At 34.7% G+C, this 18,535-nt stretch overlaps 1 protein-coding gene across 50 annotated transcripts in view; it reads right to left on the bottom strand.

Annotated features, from left to right (window-relative positions):
- Positions 1-18,535, bottom strand: part of RFX3 (regulatory factor X3) — a 308,560-nt gene that overhangs the window by 33,766 nt on the left and 256,259 nt on the right. For all 50 annotated transcript variants that reach the window (XM_016960369.4, XM_063787175.1, XM_054657801.2 and 47 more), the window contains 4 exon segments: positions 18,026-18,180; positions 13,864-13,961; positions 10,632-10,781; positions 4,932-5,140 (listed from right to left, as the gene is read on the bottom strand). In XM_016960369.4, the coding sequence (XP_016815858.1) occupies positions 4,932-5,140; positions 10,632-10,781; positions 13,864-13,961; positions 18,026-18,180 (612 nt within the window).

Genomic DNA, 18,535 nt, shown 5'->3' with positions numbered 1-18,535 from the left:
GGTCAGACTGGTGTCGAACTCCCGACCTCAGGTGATCCGCCCACCTCAGCCTTCTGTTAAAATATAATAACCCTGAAATCATGTGAACAACTAAGGAGAATGTTCATAACAAGTAGTTTCTGATATCATTTTAGAAATGCAAATTCAACTTTTTCCAATAAAATTCACATTTATTCAGCAGATATTTATTGTGTTCCTACTCTGCGGCAGGGTCTTGGCTCAGACAAGACAGACAAAATTTGGTTTCAAAAAGTTCACATTCTGTTAGGTGAGACAGTTAGTAAATACACAAGTAGATAAAAAATATAAAGTTAGGGAGTAAGAGATCCTATAAATCAGGGCCACAGATTGGCGAGTGATGAGGGCAGGCATTTTAAGTTGGGGTATCTAGAAAATTCTTTCTGAGGAGGTGATATCTGAGCAGAAACTGGATTGAAGTGAGGAAACGAACACAGGTGAAGAGTCTTCCTGGCAGAAAGGAGAGCAAATGAAAGAGCTTGAGACAGAACTGCTTGCTGTTTTCAAAGAGTAGCCAGGAGGCTAATGTGGTAGGAAGGCAGTGAGCAAAGAGAAGAATACCTGATAGGGTCTGGATGACTCTAGTGGCTGGACTGTGTAGGGTCTAGTAGGCAATGATAAGGCCTTTGGATTTCATTCTGAGTGTTTTGGAAACTTTTGGATGGTTAGGCAATCACCTTATTTCAGCATAAAATGCACACGTAATACTAAATTCTGTTGGAAGTTTAAAAAAAAAATTTATTGATCCTCAATTATAATGCCTAGTTATTTTAAAAATACTGACATATATGTCATGAAATTATTGTCATATGTTTAGAAAAGAATCAGTTGAATTGTATCATTAATGCTATGTCTACTTTATTCTCTCTGTGTCAGGCCTCCGCTTTACATGCCAAGTATTAAATGACACAATTAACAGTTTAATTGGAATCCTATTGTCCGATTCAGACTTCCGTAAGAAATGTTGTAAAATTGACTCCACTGAATTGTTGCTAAGTTACCATGAATTCAACTCTTTTTAAGATCAGAGTTGTACACGTTAATTATTTTATAATGGACAAGAAATATCTTTGTGTATTTATCTTTATAACTTATGGCGTGGAAATTGAAATATATGCCCTAACATGCGATAGCCAACCTGCCTCTTCTGAGTGTTTGAAGATATATCACACCCTTCAGGTGAGAACATCACAGCTGTGATCCTTATGTGAACTCACTCTTTGAAAAGTGCTTACAGTTGATTCAAAAAAGAGTATTGCTTTTTGGAAGATTCATATATTGTGCAGTTGTAGGCAAACTAGGCACCCTGTGCCTACTTTCAAGCCAAATATCAAAGCTATACATTCCACTCTTTAAAAATGGGATATCTGAATGACCTTCAGGGTGGCCCTGAAGAATGCTCTCTTCTGTTATCCAAAACACACAAGCTGAGAAATGGCCCATATAACTTCTCCAATTCTGCCCAAGAAAGGCAGTGATTTTTTTTTCTGCCTCCCAGGGAACCACAATTAGTCACTGACAGCCAGGTTAGGCAAGGAGAGAGCCCCCATTCAGAGCAGAACCTCTTTGTAGCGCTATATCAACTGCTATTATGATTCTCGGCAAGTTCATTTCTATATTTCCATGCGTGTAAATATATACAAAAAATTTTAGAAATTAGATTAAGCATCTGATTTCAGAACATGAAGGGCCTGTGTATGTGACTGCCAAATTTATAATGGCATTTACAAATTTACAAATTTTTGGCATCTGTAATGCCAAAAACATTTAAAAATATTCTAATTCTGCTTCTCTGATAGTTTGTGAATGTAATTTTCATTACTCAATATGTTCTTATGTCTCAGTAAAAAACAGTTCAGATATTAAAGGCTTAAGTTTGTAAGCTATTGACTTTGCCTACCAGCAGGAGGTATGCATCTGTCCGAATGTGCCTTTCCTTCTGGGGCCCTGAACTGTAGGCCTTCAAGTCTTTTTGAAACGAAAATAATAACTATAATACTATCTAATAATAACAAGCCAATTATCCTCAACTCAGGGAGGACAGAGGGCAGGCAAGTGATGATCTACTGGGTTTGTATATCTGCAGAGAACAAGAAATACAAGTAAGTAATTTTCTCTCCCTTCAAGATACCTGCAACAGATCTCTGTGGAGATGAAGGCTCCAGGGATGTATTTCTAAAATGACATCAACTAAATATAGGAAAAAAAAAAAAACCAACCACAGGTAGACGTAAGGACAAGTCTGACACTAATAACATAAGAAAGCAGTAGGAAGAAAAAAAGCACCTTGGTTTTTTGGATGTAGAGGATGGACTCTGCCTTTGGTCATGTAAGTTTTGGAACAGCCAGTCAGTGTACTGCTGTTTCATCAATTATTCATGGAGCACATATACCACTTACGTTGTTATCTGGGAAAAAACTTGATGAATAAAAAGAAACTCTTGGGCAACTGGGAAAATATCTGAAATCTTTTTTTTTTTTAAGATGGAGTCTTGCTCTGTCGCCCAGGCTGGAGGGCAGTGGCGTGATCTCTGCTCACTGCAAGCTCCACCTCCCGGGTTCACAGCATTCTCCTACCTCAGCCTCCCGAGTAGCTGGGATTACAGGCGTGAGCCATCGTGCCTGGCTGAAATCTTAAAAAATATTCCCAAATTAAATTTTCTAATTCTACCATTACTACAACTGTTGCTGCATCTACCTTGAGAACACTGTGATAACGCATTTCAAATCCTCCTGCTGTATCAAGGGAAAACTTAATTTCTCATCAACACGTTTCTCATAAACACCCAGATCCAAACCTAGCACTGGCTTCACTGATGCATACTAGTGGGTCACAGGGCCAGACAACACCTTAATAATGTGCTTCTTGAATTATGTGGGATAAAGGTGTTAAATATATGAGAGGCAGGACTGTGGAATTGTACCACTGCAAAAACAAAAACAAAACAACAGCAAAAAACTGGTTGGCTTTCTTTCATTGCATTTGACCCTGGGCTAGACACGAGACAGCTATTTTCAGGATGTAAGGATAATTTAACTCTTATGAAACATATAATGTCGATCTATACGTCTACTTCAGTTTAAGAAATAAGAATATGGACCAAATCAGTTGAGAAAGAAAAAAGTCACTTATAATAAAACCAAAGGAACTACCATCATAATTAAAAGACCTCTGATTCCATCATTATAACCAAAGGTGGTCAGAACAATATGGAAATCCTATAGTCTGGGTCTACTGAGTTCACAAGTACTATTAGTTCCTACATTCTGTTACTTATTCGTAGTCTTTCCCTCCTCACAACTAGCTTTGGACTCACCACTGATGTCCAGAGGATGACCATAGTGTAGCCACAGCTACAGTCAGGTGTATGTCCTGTGGCCACCACTTTCTGATATGTGCATGGCTGCACAGAATCTACAGTAGAGACTGCCTATACTTTACAGCAGATATTAATCTTAGGGCCAAATCAGTGGGGCCAGCTTTATCTAAAGAAGCTAAAAAATGAACTCTCACCATAAGAACAAATGCCAGAGTCAAAAATACAATTTACCCAACTTATGAAAGAATTCCCTCTGCCAATTCCATCCTACATATATGGTAGAGACACTGACCTACGAAGGTCATAAATGCTGTTTTTAATCTTTGTGGCCGAGTCACGGTCAACAGCTCATCCCATCATTTGATACATGTCATGTAATCAGAAAGCCCTTTTCTTCTGGGTGCTTCTATGTCTACAAAAATACACGTTTCTATCTATACTATTTTAGTCAAAAAGTGATTTATATTATTAATAAGCTATGTTACTGTCTACGAGATTACTGATGATCATTAGAATCACCAGGAGAGCTTTGTGAAAAAAATCCTGATTATCCTCATTCCTAATCATTATCTCTCTCTTTTTTTTTTCTGAGACGGAGTCTTGCTCTGTCGCCTAGGCTGGAGTGCAGTGGCATGATCTCGGCTCACTGCAAGCTCTGCCTTCTGGGTTCACGCCATTCTCCTGCCTTAGTTTCCAGAGTAGCTGGGACTACAGGCAACCCCAACCATGCCCCGCTAATTTTGTTTTTGTATTTTTAGTAGAGACGGGGTTTCACCGTGTTAGCGAGGATGGTCTCGATCTCCTGACCTCGTGATCCGCCCGCCTCAGCCTCCCAAAGTGCTGGGATTACAGGCGTAAGCCACCGTGCCCAGCCACTAATCACTATCTCTTGACCACCAAGATTTTGATTTAGTAGGTCTTGGGAGGCACCTAGGATTTGTTTCTTTTTTTTTTTTTACATTAATTCTGATGTGCAGCCAGGTTTGAAAACAGTTATAATTGATAAAATTAAGAAGTTAAATAGATGGTTCTGGGTATGCATCAGAATCAACTTAAGTACTTTTTAAAACATAAATTGCTGGGCCTTACCTCTACAGGTTCTGATACAGGTAGATTTGGAGGAGGTGCTAAGAATTTGCATTTCTAACATGTTTCCAATTGATAGTGGTGCTACTGGTTTAGGGACCACATTCTGAACATCACTAAACAGAGAACAAAAAGGAGACTAGTGTTAGGCCTCAAGAAAGAAGCCTAAATAATGTATGTTGCAAGAGGGAGGACAGTTGCCCTTTTCTGATTACTGCTGAACACATTATCTAGACTGGAATCTCAGACGTTCCCATCTGAGGACATGTAGGGCTTTGAGCAAGAGATTTATTTTCCTAGCAGAAAGTTTATTTCTCTAAGTTTCCTGGTACATTTCCATGGTGTTGTAATCACTGAGTTGGGTTGAAGGTAGTTGTAACAGGGAGTTTCCACAAACTAAAGTCTTTATTCCTTTCTTTTCTTTTGTCACAGAAGCATATACACACACATACACACACATATTTGCAGAATATGAAGAAGAAAGCCTAGGAAAAACCTAGATGATACCTGTAGAAAGACCATTTTAGCAGAAACTGCCTGGCGGCTTTAGGAAAACTGGGTCTTCCTTCATAGGGTTTCAGTGCTTGCATCATCACATTGTCAAGCCACGCAGCCCACTGCTCCAGGGTGCTCTGCTGCTGAAGAGTCATCTTGAAGTCTGTTTCTAGTCTCTGAACCATGTTGTCATCACACTGGCACACCCAGGAAGCCTGCTCCTGAGACAGTAACACAGAAAAAGGAAAAGTTCAATTCAGCATCCTTTCATTGAATGCCAGCACACACACTAGATGCAAGAACAGAAAATTATACTAAAAGCTTCACACAGTTAAATGAATCCAGAAAATAAAAAACTACTTGTCAATTGTTAGGGTAACACAATCTTTATCAGTTTTAAGGGATGAGTATTTCTCGTTGCTCACTCTGGTACACAGAAAAGTGATGACACGTGTAAGTATCATTTGGTTTTTCTACATTAACTAGTCTGTGTAAAAGACTAAAATACATGATTACTTCAAAAAATAGAAGTCTGAACCTACAGTAGGCAGGGTCTTTCATCCTATTCAGCTTTCATACTGCTTTCAGAAGTTGTCTTTTTGTTCCCCATCAGATAAAACTTTAAAACCAATTTATTTGAGAAGATTTAGGGTAAGTCAGACAGATAAATAGATAAAATTGGCCAAAAGAGGTCCCCTCAAGATTAAAACAGAAACAAACACTGAATGATACTAGGTAGAAGCATATGCTGCTGTGAGTTATATGGATTGGGAACAGAAATCTCAAGGGCTATCAAGGCAAGGCTATGAATGCAAATTAATTCAGAGAAATGAAAACAACAATAACAACAACAACAAAAACTCTTGAGAAAATGTAGACATGCTTCCTGCCAAAAAATGTGATTATTGCAATTTTCCTTCTGGTTCTGGTTGGGAAATGTTTGGTAACAGCAATGAAAATAGGAACTTTTAAGGCTACTTTTCAGTGGTTGCCATAAGTACTGTGATGTTTCCAGTGCCATGTTGTATTTTAAGATTTAAAAAAACCTATTCACTCAAGGCAAAACATAATCCTTTGGTAACGTAATATTTGACTGGGAATGAGAAGACATAGGTGTTAGGTCCTGAATAAACAAAACTAACCTCAAGCAATTAATTTATGTGGGCCTCAGTTTCCCCAAGCATAAAATTAAAGAAATGAAATTTAATGAAAAATTTTAAGCTGGGTTCATTGTGTCCAGATAATTTTGTCAAGATAGATTTCTTTGGAGAAGTGTCTGTGAGGCTCCTAATAAAACCTTGTGAATATATATGTATTTTTCTCAAAAGAGTGTCTATAGCTTCTTTTTCTATATGCTCTCAAAAAACAAGTTCATTCAAATCAACAACTTCAACTGAATAAATCCATTATCTCCATCTTCTAGTTCCAGTATCTCTCCTGATCCTACAGACTTTACCTATTCAAGGGACATTTCAACCTGAAGGCACTTCAAATGCAAAATGCCCCAAACTCAACTTATTTTATTTTCCCAGGGAAACCTACTGTTTCTTCTATATCTCAGCTGATGATACTATTCACTGTCTTTTTTCCTCTTATCTAAGTAATCATAAATCCATTCAGATGTTACCTTCTGAATACCACTTTTAAATATTTTAAGTATACTAAAATATAATTATAGAAAAAACTGTGAATACAAATAAGCAAAAAAGGAACAAAACATTAAGAATACTTAAAATGGCAACAGTAAGAAATTACAGCATATTGATGTATGTACCTTTCAAACTTTTCACATGCATATAGAAATAATTTATGCATATATCATCATATATATACACTATATTATTTATGCATACCTTTATATTTTAAATATATATTTGTATTATAAAACACACATATCTACACATACATTTTATATTATTATATGCTTATACATACTTAAATGTTTAAAATAAAAGAGGATCATATTATATTTTCTATCAGATATTCTGCTTAGTTTCACTTAGAAATATTTAATAACCATCTTTCCATGTAGGCAAATTAGACCTATCTTGATTGTCCACTGAATGAATTTGTTTTATTGCATCATATACTATTATTTACATAACAAATCCCACCTAGTTAGACATTTGTTTGTTCCAACATTTTAGTATTACAAATAAAGCTGAAATTAGCAGGATAGGTTTTTTTTGTTTGTTTGCACGTTGATAATTGGAAGGAGAAACTTACTAGTATCCATGAAGGAATTTAATTTCATTTCTTACCATAAATTCAAACTCACTATTTACTTGGCAGCTAGTTTTTGCCAAGAAAAGATGATAATCTAAAACCTAACTTAGAGAAATAAAACCACAGCACATTATTCTGGCTTTTCAAACTACTTTATATTATACTTCATTTTACTACTCTCTAAAGTGAAAATATACTAACAATAGAGCACATTGTAAATATTCCCTTGTGAAACGAATGTAGATATTTCAAGTCTATAATTGAAAAAGCTAAGGACACTTAGAGATGTTCTTAAATTAGAAAAAAAAATATCCAAAATGAAAAGTAGTCAGGAACTTCAAAATCAGAATGCCTTTTAAATACAGAAACACAACTATATGCAATAGGTAAGTTATCAGGTCAGCCCACCGAAAGCTATTTAGCCCATAATGTAGATCTCAAAAACCACCATTTACGCAAAAAATTAGAGAATTATGCCATTGTAATACTACCAATTAAATGAAACAGGAAACCAGTTATACTGCAATAGAAAAATTATCTTAAATGCATAAAGAAAAGGAAATTTAATTAGAGGAGAATGAAGCAGTGAAAAGTGACATATGGATATCCTGAAAGGAACTTTTTAGCACTTTCAAGCTCTTAAGTGTATTATAATATTGACACACATGTAATTTCATTGTTTTAAATAGAAGTCTCCTTATTACAAGAGCATCATTCTTATACTGTCAGATTATTGAGGTTCATGTTATAGAAGCTGGGACGACTTCCAAATGAACTGGAGATGGGGATAAAGGTAAAATGGGAGGCAAGGGACTCTGGGAAAATCTGGCAAAACTAGGAAAGGAAAAGGAAAGAAATAAGGGTGTTAAAGAGGAAAAGTGCTACCTTGAGAAAGAGATTACTCATTAATATGTACAGAGCTGTGAAAAGTAAAATGTAGGGGGAAATGAAGGGCTCGCTACTGTGTCATGGTACTCTGAAGAAAGGAAGAAGGTTTTGGAGGGCAGATGCCGAATCATATGGGTTTCAGGAGTAATGGCTATCATGGTGGACCCAGAAAAACATGATAGTCAAAAATAGAGGAAAAGAAAGGGTATTCTTATAGTTGGCAGGTAGAGGATAAGTCGTACAGTAGACATATCACTGATCATTAATATGCAAAAATGCTTATAACCAGGGAAGAACTCATTTGTAGAAATACTTCATTGGAATGCAGATACACAAATATATATATATGTATTTATACATATAATAATGCTAACAGAACACTGAAAAACTTTTTTGGATATTATTATAAATAATTCTTTAAAATGTTTTCTGTTACTGAGTTTAAATTACTTTCTGAAACTAGAAGCTGCCTTACTTCTTCAACTCTTCTTAAGAGACTTTTAAACATATCTTTTCTGAAAAAAGATTTGAAATAAATATTACAGTATAGATTTTAAGGCAATATTAACTTTTAAAACTCTTGCTTATTCAGTTAATAGATCCCACAGAAATATGTAAAGTAAATGGTTTTGTAAAGCTGAGAAACTTTGTTCTTGTAAAGATTATGTACTTGTATGTGTGTATGTGTTTTTCTAGACGGATAGATGATATTTTTTAAAACTTCATATATATAGTTTTAAATTAGATATAAATAGATATAAATATCTAATATAAAATATTAGATAGATATAGATCTCTCTCTATATATATATCTCAGAAGTTTGAACCCAGTCCATGAAAGTCACAATGAACAACTAATTTTTATCGTACTCTAAAATGGATCAAGCCCAAATGTTACTTTTTGGTATATTTTAAATGACAAAACTAGGCAAGAAGTAGAAATTAAAATTTCTAGAAAATAAAATAATTATTAATTAGCTTATTTTTAAAACAACAGTAATGTTTTTTAACAGCTTTACTGAAATGTAATTCACGTATTATACAATTCATTCATCTAAAGAATACCGTTCAAAGGTTTCTTTTAGGATATTCACAAAGTTGTTCATCACTGACCACAATCAATTTTAGACCTTTTTAATTTTCCTAAAAATAAACCCCATGACTCTTATTTGTTACCTCCCAGTCTTCTCAATCCCCCAGCCCTAGGTAACTACCAATCTACCTTCTGTCTGTATAGAGGTATCTATTCTGGAATTTCATACGAATGGAATCATGCCACGTGTGATCCTTTGTACCTGGCTTCTTTCACTTAGCATCATGTTTCCAAGGTTCATCTATACTGCAGAATGAATCAGAACTTCATTTCTTTTTATTGCCCAATAATATTCCATTGTATGGATAGATCACATTTTGTTTATCTATTAATCAGTTGACGGACATTTGGGTTGTTTCTGCTTTTATGTGGCTGATATAAATAGTGCTGCTATGAACCTCTATGTATAAGTTTTGTGTGGACATGATTTCATTTCTCTTGGGTATACAACAAGGAGTTGAACTGCTGAGTCATACGGTAACTACATGTTTATCTTTTTTACAAACTGCCACACTGTTTTCCAAAGTGGCTACAGCATTTTATATTCTGACCAGCAGTGTATGAGGTTCCAATGTTTTCACAATGTTTTCACAATGTTTATATATTCTATAAACAAGTCCTTTATCAGATATATGATTTGCAAAAATCTTCTCACATTCTGTGGTTTGCCATTTCACATTCTTGATGGTCTCTTTTGAAACCCCAAAGTTTTAAATTTTGATTACGTACAGTTTATGTATTTTTCCTCTTGTTGCTTATGCTTTTGGTGGGCAATGATATTGTTTTTATTTGGTAACATTTAGATTCATTACTTTAGAATCAGAAATAAAGTATTTATTGATATTGAAACTCTATAATAATGTTTCTAACTTAGCTTTTAAAGTGTACTTTAAAGTACAAGTGGGTAATGTGATCACAAGGTTAAAAAATATTTTTTCATTTGAACTACCACAATAGTTGAACTTATTGCATATAATTCTCTTCAAGTGAATAAATATTTACTAGGCAGCTATAGTAAACTCTGAAATAGAATTGTTCTTAGTTCTTTCAAGGAGGGGCAACATAATAGAAATATCTCTGCATGTCATGGTACAAATTATTAAATATATAAACAATAATCTAAGACAGGTGTTATAAGGTGGGGAAAGTGAAGCCTAAAGTAGTTAAGTAACTTGCCCAAGATCCCACAGCTAGTATATGAGACAGCTTAATTTCTTGCCTGTCTAACTTCAATGACTGTGACCTTTATTACTCTACTAACTATTCAGCAAATGCTGGTGATGTATTACATTGTCTTTTAGGACTGTAAATGTGAGCTTACTTTAACCACAAACATGGGAGCACTATAGCTGTATCTGGGTCAAACTCCTCTCTTTCAGAACACTGTGAATATAGATGCTGCCATATATAGATGAGACTTTGAAAAGAAATTTGATGATCCTAATTAAGAAGAACAAATTGGGTATCTTTCCTTAAGAGACATGCTTTGCAAGGAAATAGAATACCTGGACATTGGCAAAGTCAACACGGTTGAGGTCATTAAGCATCTGGTTGATTTGGGAAGTGTTCTGAAGCACTGCACGAGCTGCCTGGGCCAGGTGATTAAGCGACGTGTATCTTCGCAGAGTCTGGGCAAAGGCACTTACAGCGGCAACCTGTAAAGCAATCCAATTAAGTTGGGATTCGGTTTTCTCCGGTAAAAGAAACCACTGCAATTTTCAAATCTTTTTTCCCTTGACAAATTTTAAATGCTTGCCTCTGACACTTATTTAAAATTCATTTGGTGAGAGAGTTTACTTGTAAATTACAGCATTTAAATCTCTAAACCAAGTATTATTTTCCTTTTGAGTAGGTTGAGGTCAAGACTAAAACAAACTCCCACATTCTTTGACATCTGAGTGTAGCATTAATTAAACCAGTCTTGCAAGTAACTACTCATCCACAGTAAGAAATGACTTTGAGTAGGGAAGCAGGAAAAATGTTGGTTTTCATTTCTTTTTGTACTGTTCTTTGGACAGTCAAGTAGAAACAAGGCAAATTTTAAAAGTAGGGATGTGCAGTTTGCCTTTTCAAATAAAAAGAGATCTGGACATTCCTACTCTTTACATTGTATTTAAAAATGCATGTGAGAGCACTACCATCCAGATTTATACTTACTACCTTTATTTTATAGAAACGAGTAATTTTGAGGCGAGATTATCAGAGGCAACCAACTAGAATAACCTTTTTTCAGAACTAGAGTTTCTTTAAAAGGGCTATGCGGGAAATGTCTATTTGCCTCTCAAAATCTACTTTCCATTTTTCTTCATCTTGTTCTGTGCCCAGGAAGATTGATCTGAATGGACCACATTAACCTCCCCTCTTGTTCTCTGGCTTCCACCTGGGTTTGACCAATAACAGGCACTGGCAGGAGATGGAAGGATGGGAAGAAAGAGCGGTTACCAGGGTACTTATTCACTAAAACCTCTGCTTGCTGCCTGTTAGAGCGGAACCTGCTTTCCTTTTCTAATGTTACCACAGTCCTGAGGGAAAGAATGGATTTCCTAATGCCATAACTTTCACCTCTCACCCCTTCATTCCTAGGGATGGTTAGAATTCCCACTATTGCTAGCCCTGGGATGCTTTACTATTCCTCTTTGTTTTTTTCAACTTTGTTCATACCTTTGGAAATAAACTCTTCTTAAACTCTCTGTTTATCCCCACCTCTGGATGCACGATTTGTTTCCTGTTCAGACCCTGAATGAAGCAGTTTATTTTGAAAGACAGCAAAGATAATGCAAAATGTCTACATAAAATCTAAATCTCATAATCTCATGGAAATTTGTTATGTGCACAATATAGATCTAATGATTTTAATCTTTTAAAAATATATTTTAAAAATAGACATATCTACAGGAATGTATAGTATTGCACTCAATCACTATATGGGTATATAAGGTACGAGCAGTTGAATGATCAACTGGGAGTGGTAGAGGGTGTTCACAGGGAACAGAATGCTCTATCTTGACATGAGATGTTTGAGGACTATTTGGAACTTGGGGGGAAGCTCATACGTCCTCCAAAAAGAATCTTATTCCATTTTTGTGGTTTACATTAATCCAGTATATACTATGTGCCAGGCTCTGGGTTAAGTGCCTTACATATATTATCTTATTCAAGTCTCATAACTATCTTATTAGACACATATTAAGATTTAAAGAAGATAAGTAGCTTGCTCAAGGTTGCAAGGAAACTTCATTACTGATGGGAATTGACCTGGGCATTTTGATTCCAAAAGCCACAGTAGTTGGAATGCTGTTTCCTCTGTCAGGGTAAATTGTCTCTGTTAATTGAATGTGGAGAGGAAAAAAGACTGCATATCAGTGAAACCAGAAGAACAGACGGTACCCTCTACTGTGGTGAATCAGTCAACCAAACTCTGGAGGTCAATGAGATGGCCAATGTTGCAACTGGATTGTTACCACATTCACTTTGACAACACTGGGAAGGGAAGCGCTTTTAGCTGTTTGAGGTATTGTTACAAATGTGACTGACTGAAAGTTGAAAAGGATTCCTTGATCATAATCAAAGGCCACCTTCTTTTTTGCACACCTCAATGTGGTATACAACAGCACTGCCAAAGAGAACTCTCTGCAATGATGGACATGCTCTACATATATGCTGCCTAACATGGCAGCCAGCAGCCAGAGGAGGCTACTGAGCACTCAAAATGTAGCGAGTGTGACTGAGGAGCTAATTTTTTCATTTCACTTAATTTAAAATTCTAATTTAAATAGCCACACGAGGCTGGCCCTACTGTGAAAGCACAGTTCTAGAGGAACAATCTAATATAGGCACATCAATGAAATGTTGCCTTCTATATGTTTTAGAGAGAGAAAGTTTTACTGCAAACTTTAAGCCCAAGCAAACGAACTGGAGGCTACTTATGTTCCCACAGAGGTTTATCAGCTAAAATAACTTCAAATGCTCAACTCTGCCCCCAGATTCAAAGGCAAAGTATATTGCTGGAGTCTGACAGTAAATACAGTCATTGACAAGAAGTCACAAATGTGATTTCTGTTACCAAAATTTAAATAAAATTTAGAATTAGTCCAATCTTGCTATGAGGATATGTTCACAGATTACCTGAAAGCAACATGGCTAGTAGGAGACAAAGTAGAGACTAAAATTTGTATCTCTAGCTAAATAATCCACATTCCTGAGATATATTGATTAATTACGAGTTAATTGTTCACTTTATTCACAAAAGCATTCTCCAGTGTTTAGAAAAACACCAAAACATCCTGAAAAAGCAAAACAATATTAATTTCTATGAACTTTTCAGGATACGATAAGTATAGCAGGAAATTTTAGAAATAGAAAAGTCCTTCAAATGAAAACTATTTGAACATTCTAGGCTATTATTTTAATATTTGAAATTAAACATTTATAGTTTATATCTTTCTCACAAATATAATTTAGAATATATATATCTACTATATTGTTTAGAAAGAGCTTATAAATGCACCACACTTAAAATGCTTCCCTATTCTCTTTGAAAGGAACATTGTCAAACATCTCTAGTGCAAGTTCTTTACTACATGGTTATAAAATACAAATATAAAAATCAGTTTTAAAAGATGATGTATGTTATAACCTCAACATTTTACATAATACCATTTGATAGGATAGATGTAAAGTTCACAGTTCAGAATAATTTCCTAAACACAAAAGAAAAAGCAAGGACATAAAGTATACCTTGGTTTGTATCATTCTCTGTGGAATATTGTTCATGGCATTGGAAAGCCAACCTTCAAGGCTTTTTGCAAAATTTCGAATGGCTTGGGTCAAGGCACCTAAACATTAAAGAATAAAAGCAGGATAAAAAAAGTATGAAAGAATATTAATGTTTGTGCTAGAATAAAAGAAAATGCTCGTACACAATATCTGATACAGTACAGAACTCATATTGTCCTCATTGATGAAACTTTATTTAACATTATTCCTAACTTTTTAAAGCATCCAAGAATTATATTTTGGGCTTTTTCTTTTAAAGTTATTTTGTTCCCAGATACTTATGACGCTTTTTTGGGAAAATAAAAAGGATTCAAACATTTTTGCTTACAGCAACATATACCAGTTGTGAATATACTTAAAGAATTTTCTTGCTTGGAAAAAAACACTCCTTTCATTAACAGTTTTGTGCTAAAGGCTATGTATTTTCTTTAAAATTCTTCATCTTGTTCATTCAAGCTCTTAATCTATTTTCATTTCTTTTATTAAAAAGAAAAATAATGCAAAGCTTGCTCTGTTTCTCTATGCATCTATTTACTTAGAATCTGTGAATTAGAGTAATTCTCTCTCATCCTTGTTGAAAAGGTAAAAATTAAAATTGTCTGAATTGAAATTTTTGGGCAATTATTTTCCATTTCATTTGGCAGGTAGAGGTAAAAGATCAGTATGATAAAATTGCTGTTACGGAAACCTGTATTCTTAAGATACTCCTAAAATAGCTCATTCTGTATCCTTGACATATCTGTTAAAACCTGAAATAGGGATAGGTCCCATGACAGAAGATTTTATGGTGGTCATAAAATAATGAGAAGCATCTTCGGTTATCAGTGATGACTATGACTATTTTATAAGAAAAAAATCTGCTTACTGAGATTGCTGTATAGTAGGAGACAGAATACTTTCCTTGTTCAACAAGTAATCCAGTTAATAGTATTTTACTTCCTCTGCGCCCAAGGCTCCATAGTAATGTAGAGGAAAATTAGAGACATTTAATAGATAAGTGCCTGAAGCACCCACAACATAAAAGTAACCTTTGTAGGTTCTCTATAATGGGGTAGGTATCAAAATATGCTACTATAAGAAACACAGTTACATTTTGGGCCGAGGTCCCCAAGAATATTAATATTACTGATGGGCTTAAATTCCTTGGTTTTTCTTTCTGTGCTCAAATGAGTCTGACATGATTCTCTATGCTTCTGTTAAAACCAGGTTTTATAAATAATTTCACTTACTCAAGTTATTTGCAAACAATATAAATTTTCCCATTCCAATAATAAAGACAACTAAATGTGTTTTTAAGAGATTTGTTTAACTGTTCAAAACTGGAGAGACGAGATTGGAATGGGCTAAATTTTGGTTAGGAAAAACACTCAAGCAGTGCAGATCCTTAACCACGAGGATCATCTTCTGGAAACACTGAATTGGAAATTTCTTGAGAACTAATCTTTTGAAACCTTCAAAGCTTCCCACGTTAGTCAAAAAAAGAAAAAGGAAAGAAAAATATTTTTCTGTTGTATTATGTGCTAGAACCATGGAGGGCAGGCATGAATGGAAATGAAAAAGAGTGAAAAAAAATTAATAATCCCTTTTGAAACAGTAAAATTTTGTTCAAGGTTCATTTTGGCAATCTGCATTTTCCATTTTTCCTACAATTAGTGTACAATAATTATTTAATCTGAAAAATAACCCCCAAATCTATAAATATTACTTTAAAAATATTTACTACGGGCCTTGTTTTATCTAGATAAATTTAATGCAAGGGCAATTAGGTGAGAAAAGATATATTTTGCATTTTAAATAATTGTGAATTTTTACTTTTTCTACTAAATGATATTCTGGGCCACCTCTGGTTATACTTGTACATTTAAGTGTTACCCATTGAGTGCTCATACAATTAATGTTTTTTTCATTTTCAGATAAATGTATTTTAGAATATAGTAGCTTCAAGCTGACATTAAATTAGTGTGATGTGCAGACTTTTTTTAGCTAAAAAAAGAAATCCCATCTGGACAGAAAATGGTAGAGTGAAGTGCTAGTAGCCAGGAAAATACAATTTTTAAAAATAAAATTAAGTTTGCTCTCTCTATAGGGATTCATGTATGTACAAAATTGTGCAGATTGACTCTGACAACTTTCAAAGCCTCATGAATGGATGGTTTGGAATTTAAACTCTATTCCAAAGCTGACTTGTCTCAACCTGCTCAAGATTAATACTAAAATGCATACAAGCAGAAGATAGCTATCTAAATTGTATTTTAAGCTTTACTTTGCTACACCTCATTGTAGAATGGGAATTAAATTTCCAAATTTTCTTGGCAGGGTGGTATATCAATGCATCTTATAATTTTAGAGAGACTACAAAACTATTCGGGTGTCTGCTTAATGTAGAGACAAGCTATTTGACAGAATAAACTGGTTTTCAAATCAAAATTTGCAAAAGACAAAGGCCAGTGTATTGTGTACTTAAAATTATGGGCTTGAATTAAACTAAAATTGATACAAGATTTAAAATAGAGAACTGTTAAACTCACAAGTTAAAGTCTTATGGTGCTGTTATAGAAGCAAAAGATTTTAGAACTGTTTAATGAATACTGATGTTGTTGATTTGCCTCAAAAAAGAAAGTACTTGCTGACATCCCTTCTTTTATCTCATGAGAAAAATTTTATGTTGGTAGTAAGATGTCATAGGCTAATGAGCTACCCTATGCAACTTCTTATAAACATCTCTAGAGATTATCACTCAGAGCACAGAGAGCAAGAGAAAAACAAGGAAAATCCGATTCTGGAACATAAATCAGTAGAGAATTTAGCTAGTGAAACTTTCTAAAACATCACTTTTAATCAACCTTTAGCCAGGAAACTTGCTGTAGGTAGAGTAGAATATATTAACAATTTACAAAATTGTGAGATAATGTCAGCTAATTTTTTTTTACTTATTCCTATATAAATTTACGTGTGTTCATTAATATTATATGGAAATATGTTTAAGCATACATTTTAAGGTGGCCGGGAACATATTAAAGATCTCATACCTTCTACTGTTGTCTTTGTTATTTAGAAAAAAGGAAAGTATAAGCATACAAATGTTAATATCTTCCCCTTCTGTTCTACTAAATTCCTATTTTCATATTTTCTAGAATAATTTAACACAAATCATCTGTGAATAGTATACTTGAAGTACACAGTAGCCAACTTCACAAGCTATATGCTTGCTTTTACTTTATTGATGTCAATGTAGAGTAGAAACTGTCTCATTTCTTAAAAAGTTAAGGTCACTACTGTGTACTCATATAGATATAGGCATAAAATAGTTTCAGCTGCCTCTAACAGTATCTGTGGTAGCGTTTATATCGATACTTGAGAAAATAGCTTTGTTTGCTACAAAGTAGTTTAAAAAGCACCATCACTTAAAAAGGTAATCTAACCTTTTTATTAAATGGGAATTATCTATGTAATTCCCATTTTCTTCATAGTGGGATTACAATGCTTGTGTAGTTACAAAGATTTTTCTCTCAAAATGCCAGTTAACCATTACTGCTAATGGAAACCGCATTTGTAGTTCCTAACATGATGTAGGTGACAAAGTAAATGCTTTTATAATGGAATTCAACTTCAGTGGAAATCAAGATAGATTCACTTCAAATCAAAAGCAACCGTGAAGGAGGTTGGCCTAGCAATTACAGATTTCCATAATTTCTGGCTTTATGAAGGAGACTGTGTCCTTGGGTAGAATAATTTTTATATGGTTGCCTGGCCTGCTAGTGTTCTTACAAGTAGTTTACTGGGGCTGTTACATCTACAGGTTGGCTTTTCTATCAAAAAAAAAGAAAGAAAGAAAGAGAAAGAAGGAAAAGAAGGAAAGAAAGAAAGAAAGAAAGAAAGAAAAGGAGAAAGAAAGAAAAAGAGAAAAAGAACAGAAAAGAAAGACTGAAAAATAGATCATCTTTTCCCTTTTACTACAGTTTTGCTCTAGGCTGCTTTCACGCAATATTCTGTGTTGCATGTTTTCTATCTGGCAAATCTAAATGAAATTAGAATCATTCTAGATTGCAATGTCACTTCTCAAAACTTCCTGGGTGGCATGTATGAGAACAAAAGCATCCGTACTCGTCTGCATTTAACTTACTAGGAATAGGTCTAAGGACGTCGGGGATGAGAATCTCCACCAAAGCCTGGTACATCCCATGGTCACAGTTACACATCCATTTCAGGATAGACTCATGTTTGCACAGAGTTATCAGCTTTGCTTTCGGAAGTCGACTTTCTATTTCACTCAGATTGCTGGTGTGAATAAATGTAGCAAATGAATAGATGGCAAATGAGGATAAAAAAGAAAATGGACTTTAAAAATAGTTTAAGTTTACCAAATATTACTGAGGTTAGAACTATACCACCATTGCACTGGTGCCATACAGCTGGCTATATATACCGAGAGAGATAGACAGATACATAAAACACTCCCCCAGAGCTGTCTATGCACATTTGTATTTTCTGACGGTATGAAAGGCAGATATGATAGTAATTCCATGAGGATGAAATAACTACCACAGTCCCCCAAATCAATACAAATGGGAGCTATATACACACACTGAAACCTCAAGAGAGCAGTTCATGGTTTATTCCTAGGATGGCCAAA

Source organism: Pan troglodytes, chromosome 11, assembly GCF_028858775.2.
Source record: "Pan troglodytes isolate AG18354 chromosome 11, NHGRI_mPanTro3-v2.0_pri, whole genome shotgun sequence".
NCBI lineage: Eukaryota > Metazoa > Chordata > Mammalia > Primates > Hominidae > Pan > Pan troglodytes.
The sequence above is the reverse complement of the archived record's forward strand: the minus strand, read 5'-3'. Positions and strand labels throughout refer to the sequence as shown.